General features: G+C 46.3%; 2 protein-coding genes across 2 annotated transcripts in view; both read right to left on the minus strand.

Annotated features, from left to right (window-relative positions):
- The window catches only part of LOC112955421 (protocadherin gamma-B4-like), a 17,991-nt gene extending 16,609 nt beyond the window's left edge, over window positions 1–1,382 (minus strand). The window contains exon 1 of the mRNA XM_026048723.1: window positions 6–1,382. Within this exon, the coding sequence (XP_025904508.1) occupies window positions 6–1,382 (1,377 nt within the window). The remainder of the gene's footprint in view (window positions 1–5) is intronic.
- A 3,513-nt stretch (window positions 1,383–4,895) lies between these two features.
- Window positions 4,896–7,377, minus strand: part of LOC112955422 (protocadherin-1-like) — a 16,464-nt gene continuing 13,982 nt past the window's right edge. The window contains exons 5-6 of the mRNA XM_026048724.1: window positions 7,113–7,346; window positions 4,896–4,952 (exon numbers count right to left, since the gene is read on the minus strand). Coding sequence (XP_025904509.1) covers window positions 4,896–4,952; window positions 7,113–7,346 — 291 coding nt within the window. The remainder of the gene's footprint in view (window positions 4,953–7,112; window positions 7,347–7,377) is intronic.

Consider the following 7,377-nt stretch of genomic DNA (forward strand, 5'->3'; position numbering starts at 1 on the left):
TAGGCGCTGTACGCGGCTTCCTCGAACACCGGCGCGTTGTCGTTCACGTCCGACACGGACAGCGACAGCGCCGTGCGGCTCGACAGCGACGGGATGCCCCGGTCGCTCGCCACCACCGTCACGTTGTGCTCGGACGCACGCTCCCTGTCCAGCGCGCTCGCCGTCACCACCTTGTACGAGCTGCCCGACGACGCCACGATCGACAGCGGCGACTCGCCYTCCAGCTCGCACCACACCTTCCCGTTCTCGCCGGAGTCCCGGTCTCGAACYTTAATGAGGGCAACCACGGTGCCRGGCGGRGAGTCCTCGGGTACYGAGCTCGACACAGACAACGTCGTTATCTCGGGYGCGTTGTCGTTCTCGTCCGTGATCTCTAYRTGTACYTKRCWSTGACCRCYCAAYCCKCCCCCGTCYSTYGCWKCKACTYCAAAGKTGTATTTATTCCGCTCCTCGAAATCCAGAATTCCSAYATTGCGGATGTCACCRCTCTCGCTGTCTATGCTRAAMACAGCGCGGACRGCGTCGGGCACRTTGCTGAAGGAGTAGRAGACTCGTSCGTTGGAGCCCGCATCYGCGTCCGTGGCTCGAACCTGCAGCACCAGCGARCCCGTYGSCACATTCTCCCGCACTCGCGCCTCGTAGCTGCTTTKGCTGAACACGGGCGCGTTGTCGTTSGCGTCTGTCACGTTGATGCGAATCTGGACAGTGCCCGACCTCGCTGGAGACCCGCCGTCCACCGCCGTCARYACCATYTSAAACGAGCTCTGCTTCTCGCGATCCAAASCTGCTTSTAACACSAGYTCRGGCTGCYTSYTKCCRYYTGGKSTYTCCTTCACTTCCAGCCTGAAGGAGGGGTTTTCGGTGAGCTGGTAGTTTAGCATTGAATTGCTTCCCACATCCGGATCTTGYGCYATCTSSAGSGGAAATCGCGCACCAGGAAGGATYAATTCCCCGAYCGCCAGWTCGAKAGCAGCCTYGCTGAAKACYGGGGAGTTGTCATTGATGTCCTGGATRTCYACGTCGACGTGGAAAACRTTGAGMGGGTTCTGYACSACCRCYTCGAGACTGACCGAGCAGGACRCCGASTCACCGCACATCTSCTCGCGGTCCAGACGYTCGCTCACGTACAGGTGCCCCKTGTCCGYGCTCACCGCGAAGTAGTGCTTCTCCGAGCTGATCCGCAGCTGCCGTGMGGGCAGGTCTGCCGGGCTCAGCCCCAGGTCCCGCGCCAGCGGCCCCACCACGGMGCCSYTCTCCATTTCCTCSGGAATCGCATAGCGCAGCCGCTCCGGCGCCGCCCGGCAGCCCCASGAGAGCAGCCAAGCGCACAGCAGCCCTGCCAGGGGTCYCATCCAGTGCCTCTGTCTGTGCCGCCTCTCCATTCTCAGGAATRCGCKCTRTGCTCCGTTCTCCCGTTTCTTCCTTTCCGTCTCTGTCCGTGCGGCGCTCGCGAGACCTCAAATCCCGAGCTCCCGAGCTCAAATGACGGCTAGCAAGWTGATTATATCTGGATAGAGAAATATAATCTTCTCTCACYGCTTCTGCCGCCACTTCTTCTCGTCCTCCCAGCGGCTTTTTCTCTCCGTGCCGACACCGCCCGCCCGGCGCTCCGCGAGCGAGCGGCCGCCCCGCGGGAGGCTGCGGCGGCTGCGGCTCTGTCTGCGGTGCCGCTTCACATCGGGCAACAGCGGCACCCGGAGGCCCCGCGCCCACACTGCAGCCCACCGGTAAAGGGACATGCTGCAGCCGGCCTCTTTCCACGGGAGCTCATCACGTAAGAGCCGATTCTGAGAAGCTTGAGGACATCCCCATGTTACACTTCCTGCTGCCAAAATAGGTTAACTCAAAGAAGAAATCAATCGTCTTTTGTGCAATACACTTTGATAAGTCAGGGCTGAGGTTTCTGGTTTTTTTTGAAGTGATGACGGTATCATGCAAGAATTATATACTTTCTCAGTCTTGATTGTCTCCCGTAGGCATCTGTACTCTCCTAAGTACTTCTGGATTTCTCATTTCCATTATCTGTTTCCATAATATTATGGTAATTGCAGAAATCATTTACAAGCAAGGGTTTCTTTTCACACTATGGCCTTGACTGCTTCATGGTTTAAATTTCTTAGGATGCAAAGAGGCCTCAGCACTCTGTCATAATACCCCATATAAATGCCAAGATCAGCTTTTCCTTCTTGACAGGAGCATGGCAACTTTTTCTAAGCTCTTATTAGCAAAGTCTTTGACCCTAAGGACAGCACCTACAAATATGGAAATGGTAATGCTCAAGGGATTTCACTGTGTTTGCAGTCTTCGTGAAGGGGTAGCAGTGGCACTGCATTCTCAGAGCTGTCAAACCCTAGAATTGATGCCAAAGTGGAATACATCTCTGAAAGACAGTTTGCTTTAGAGGCCCAGACCAAAACCATGGTCTCGCAGACTTCAAGGAATGGTAAATTCCCTTGTGGCCTCACAATAGGTTGCAATCAACAGATATTCAGAATTCAATTTATATGCACATAAGAGTGATTCCTCACCTTTGAGCAAAAGATGTCTCTTTCCAATAGAAATATATTCTATAACTGAAGGATATAACACATCTGCATGCAATCTCATTCTAACTACTACCTGGAAATTGCTTGTCGAAAATGGAGGAGATACCACCAAGAAACAAACATTTCTCTGGAAGTTGAAAACAAACGAAAACCCAGTAAATTATTACTAATCACAGGAAAAGCTGTACTGCAAGTCAAGGAACATGAGACAAATTACAAGATTTACTGTAAAGTAAAAGCCATGGGGGGAAATGGAAGATGTCTTACACTACACACAGGGCCTAAAGGCCTGGTCCAAATATTTGTATTGAACGTGCTTCAGTACATTAGTTGCTTTCTTGTCAAGATCACTAGAGCATTCACTGAGTTCCCCCTCCTTCCTCCTCTGTCCCAATGTCATCCCAAAGACACGTGCTACAAGTACTATCAGGTATCCCAGTACACACAGCATTCAAACACTATTGATCACGGCAATACAGTAAAGCTGAATGCATGCAGAGGGTTGCAGCCTGACAGCATTCCCACAGAGAGACAACTTTTCAGAATATCTCCATGACTTTGTACCATGAATTACACACTGCCACTCAAAAAGGCGTCAGAAGGGAAGTCTCTTGGAGGCCTTTAGAAAAAGGGATGCATTGCAATTCTTCTACACCTTCTCAGAGTTGCTCACTTCTAGAAGAAGACACAGGCATTAGTTGATTCATACCCTACAAAGGCTAGAAGAGGTACAATTCTAGAAGAGACCTCTTGCAACAGCAGGACTTACACATTTACATATTTGTGGAGTACAGCTGTAGCCATTGGCAACATTTGCTGAGCTGCACTGCTCCCAAACTCATGGGTCCACTGAAGGAGTGATATAGAGCTAACACTGATTAAGAACTAAAATTTCTTCCATCTGGAATGTGATCTCTCTTGTTCCAAGTCAATGGTATTCCAGCAAGCAACCAACAGCTCCCAGGAAGGCCTAGGAAAGGCCTCAGGGTTCAATAAGTCATACTGCTAATGTTGCAAGCACACACTGCTCTCCGATTCACAGAATACTTCAACTCCTATCTGAGGAATACATCTTATGAAGATCATTCATTCATAAGGACTCAAAGTCAACCCTCTCAGCACAGATATAGACATAGACACATAGGACACCGTTTTCCTCAGTTCTACACCTCATTCTCTCTGTTCTTCTCAAAGCATTGATCTCAAAAGTCATTTTTCACTACACTTTGCAGCCACTCAGTTAATGCCTCAACATTCTTGTTTCACTTGACCACCCCATCACTACATTTTTGTGGCCATGAGCACATGAACCTAGAAATCAAAGACACTGGTGATTTCAGCTTCTGCCAATGCAAGCTCTGACTCATCCCCAAGAATTTGTCACCTCAGACCTCTCCACAAATGCATATTCTTCCTATTCTTTTGAATCCATGTGTCACCTTCTTTTTTCAGGACACACCATAACATGTATGCCACTCTCTCTGCCATGTGTCCCTGTCGTGTGTCACCTCTTGAAGTGGGCAAATATGTAAAGCGATACCCTCCTGTAAGGAACTATAGTATTTGGGATATAGGGAGATATCTAGAGGTACTACTAGAGAAGTAGCTTAATAGTTACCAGTTGTGTGAAAAAGCAATATGACAAGCTAAACATCATGTGATGAATCAGATGTCACACATTGCTAACATGTCCTATGAACTCTTGGTCCGATGCTTGAATATGGCAATGTAAGTAACTGCCTTAATCATTCATAACTTTTTTTTTTTTTGTCACGTCAACACTATAAAGATGGAGGTATGCAGGCAGAGGATGCAGCAGCATTCAGTGACATAGGACTTTCAAAGACAGTGACCACAACAATTAAAGCAGCACAAAGCACAGTTGTTGGAGCTCTGAAACAAAGCAGGGGACATGAATGCCTGTCCCCAGAACTTTCTCAGTGTTGACTTCCTGTGATAAGGGAGTCAGTCATCACTGAGTCCTACTGTAAGAAAACTACAAGAGATGAAAGACTGAAACACATATCTTCCCTGCACAAGAAGTCTTTGCTCTTTTTTTGAGCACTCTCAAATGTGAAAATATCAGTACTTGCACTGTAGGGTGCACATAAATCTATGTCACAAGCAAGAGCATGTCATATAGAGGTTTGTTGCGCAAACAGCATCTCTAATTGGACATGATGTGAAGGGGGAAGGTGGAGGAAATTATGAGGCAAATAGAAATCATTATGGATGGAATTGTCCTGAGTAAGCTAATTGGAAAGGTAAGTTGCACAACAAAAGTGGTGCAACATTGGAGGGTCTGCCTCCCTTTCCAGTAACCATATTTAAATGTCATATTCTGTCACGCTAAAAGTTAACCTTGTAACTCATCACTTTAGTAATCGCCTGAAGTCGTTTGTTTAGCTAAAAAGAGAGAGAGAGAGTTACAAATAAGTGCATTAAAAAAAAAAAAATCTGCGTCTAGGAGAACAAAAACATACATCCACTCGGCTATAAGCTATATTCCGTATTAGAAAACACTGGACAGTGAAAAGGAAGGAGTCAAAATCGATCCAGTCTGAGAATGTCTCCATCTCCAAACACAGGACTCTTACCAAGACTGCTTCTCTTGATAAAGATCGCAATAAGAATTTGCATCTCATTTGTTGGGGAAAAAAACCCAATACACACACACATATATAACTTTCAGAAGAAACTAAAAAGTCTCGTTTAACAAAGATACCAAAATGTCTCATTCGACAAAAACACTAAGAAAACATTCTTAATCTGTAACAGATATTACAAATCCAACATCAGATCAATGAATGATTAATCTGTTTTAAGTAATCCTTTCATTTCCTAATTATTAGAAACGCTATAACAATAAAAACATAAAAACTCTATCATCTTAGAAGAGCATACTTGCCTCTCTGCCACAGTAATTACTGGGAGGTAAATGTATTCAATGAAACCACATCTTTCATTCCGGCAAACTAGGAAAATTCACACACAGCAAAAGTAGCTTTACATTCGTTGCAAAAATACACTATCAGTAAGAATCACAGTGAATTACTAAGAAATTACAGACCATAAGAGAAATAATATCGTCACAGAGGGCTATTCCATTCAGCTCTCCTTTAAGCTCGACATAAGAGATATAGTGTCGCCTTGCACTACCAGCGTAGACGGGAAAAGTCATAAGAAATAGTCGAATAATGCAGCATATTTACATCCGTACAGAAATAACGTTTTCTCCACTCTCATTTTTCGACTCTTTCTGCACAAAAAATGTAGGGGTAGACGGTGAAACCTATTTATTTTTTTAGAGAGAAGTTAGGGCCACGTCGCGACCACAGACACATCTTTGTCATCTTATTCACGACACGGACGGGGAGGAGGTGGTGGTGGAAGATAGAAAAGCGATCATAAAAACACCTAAGAGTTACACTCAAGAGGAAATCACGCAGCCCATTCTACCTTTTTTTTTTTTTTTTTTTTTTTTTTTTTTTTTTTTAAATAAAGAAGAACCCAAAGATCACAGAACTGCTTTTCAAAATTTATCTGTGCGAATTGCTCTAATTACCTGCTGAGGTGACAATCAAATAACGTCTCCTTCACGACGACATCCTATCTCACTCAATATTGCATTTAAGATTACTAGGCTCGTTTCATACGACAAACACTTCTATAAAATAAGTGTATTTTTGACAATGCACTCACAGTTGCTTTCAAAATAAAAATCTAGATTAAGGACGTTAAAATATATTTTAAAAGTGACTGACTAAAGCTGTTTTCCTGCCATTTTAAAAGCAATTACAGAACATGTAAAGCGACATTCAAAGACGTTGAGAGATTCAGAGATTTAAAGAAATCAAAGGAGTTGTTAATATTGTTGACTGTGAAATAATAGCTGTCCAAGACAGAAAGACAGAAGGACAGAAAGACAGAAAGAAAATAATAATAAAGACAATAAAGGCTTTGCGACATTAAAATTGCAATTTAATGCCCCGGGGCTACCCAAGGCACATACATACTGCCTCTCCTTCTCCTTTCTCCAGACCCTGCATGTTCAGCAGCACGAGCACACCCGGCTTCGATGCACTCAACATATAGGGAAAGCCAGAAAACGAAAACACTCGTCTTACCTGAAACCTCACTCAAATTCGCCCACTCCCCACACGCAGAAACAGAAGACCCCAGAACAACCCACACACAGTGACGATACACCATTGCCTTTCCTAATGTTCACCGTTTCAAGCAGAGCTACACCCAAGACTAGAGCCTTCCAAGAAAGCCGACTTTGCGCGTTTCCTGATGACGGATGTCGTCTTTCACTTCCTAAAGCGATCAGCCCTTGCCATTTGCAACAGGGAACAGAAAACGTCAAAGCCTGGCGTGGCCAGGCGACACCCCGGAAAAAAAAAAGCACACTCACACGCTTATTTGATGTGATGATAACGAAGAGAAGCAGAGAAAAGGCCTTTTTACAGACCGATTACTGCGCAAGACTATCAAAACTAAAATGTACAAACAAGGATCATAACAGTATAATGACAGGAGCGAGGAATAGTCCGTCTTAGATACCTGTACGGCATCGTGATCCGAGGGCGGCTCTGCTGGGGCACAAGTGCTGCCGGGCGTGAGCATCAGGGGCGCGTCCCCGCTGAGAAGATCGTCGACGGCGCGGCTGGGCAGCGRCGCCGGCACCAAAGCGCACTCGGCCACGGCGCGTGCCGGCGCCACGCACAGGTTGTACGAGTAGGGCAAGGTGCCCTCGCAGAAGTCGGCCGGGAAGGCGGCGCCGCCCACGGAGAAGCGCTCGGCGCGCAGGCAGCGCAGCACGGCGGGC

The sequence above is a fragment of the Nothoprocta perdicaria genome, unplaced genomic scaffold (genome assembly GCF_003342845.1).
Source record: "Nothoprocta perdicaria isolate Ctin4 unplaced genomic scaffold, notPer1 scaffold_564, whole genome shotgun sequence".
In the NCBI taxonomy this organism is placed as follows: Eukaryota; Metazoa; Chordata; class Aves; order Tinamiformes; family Tinamidae; genus Nothoprocta; species Nothoprocta perdicaria.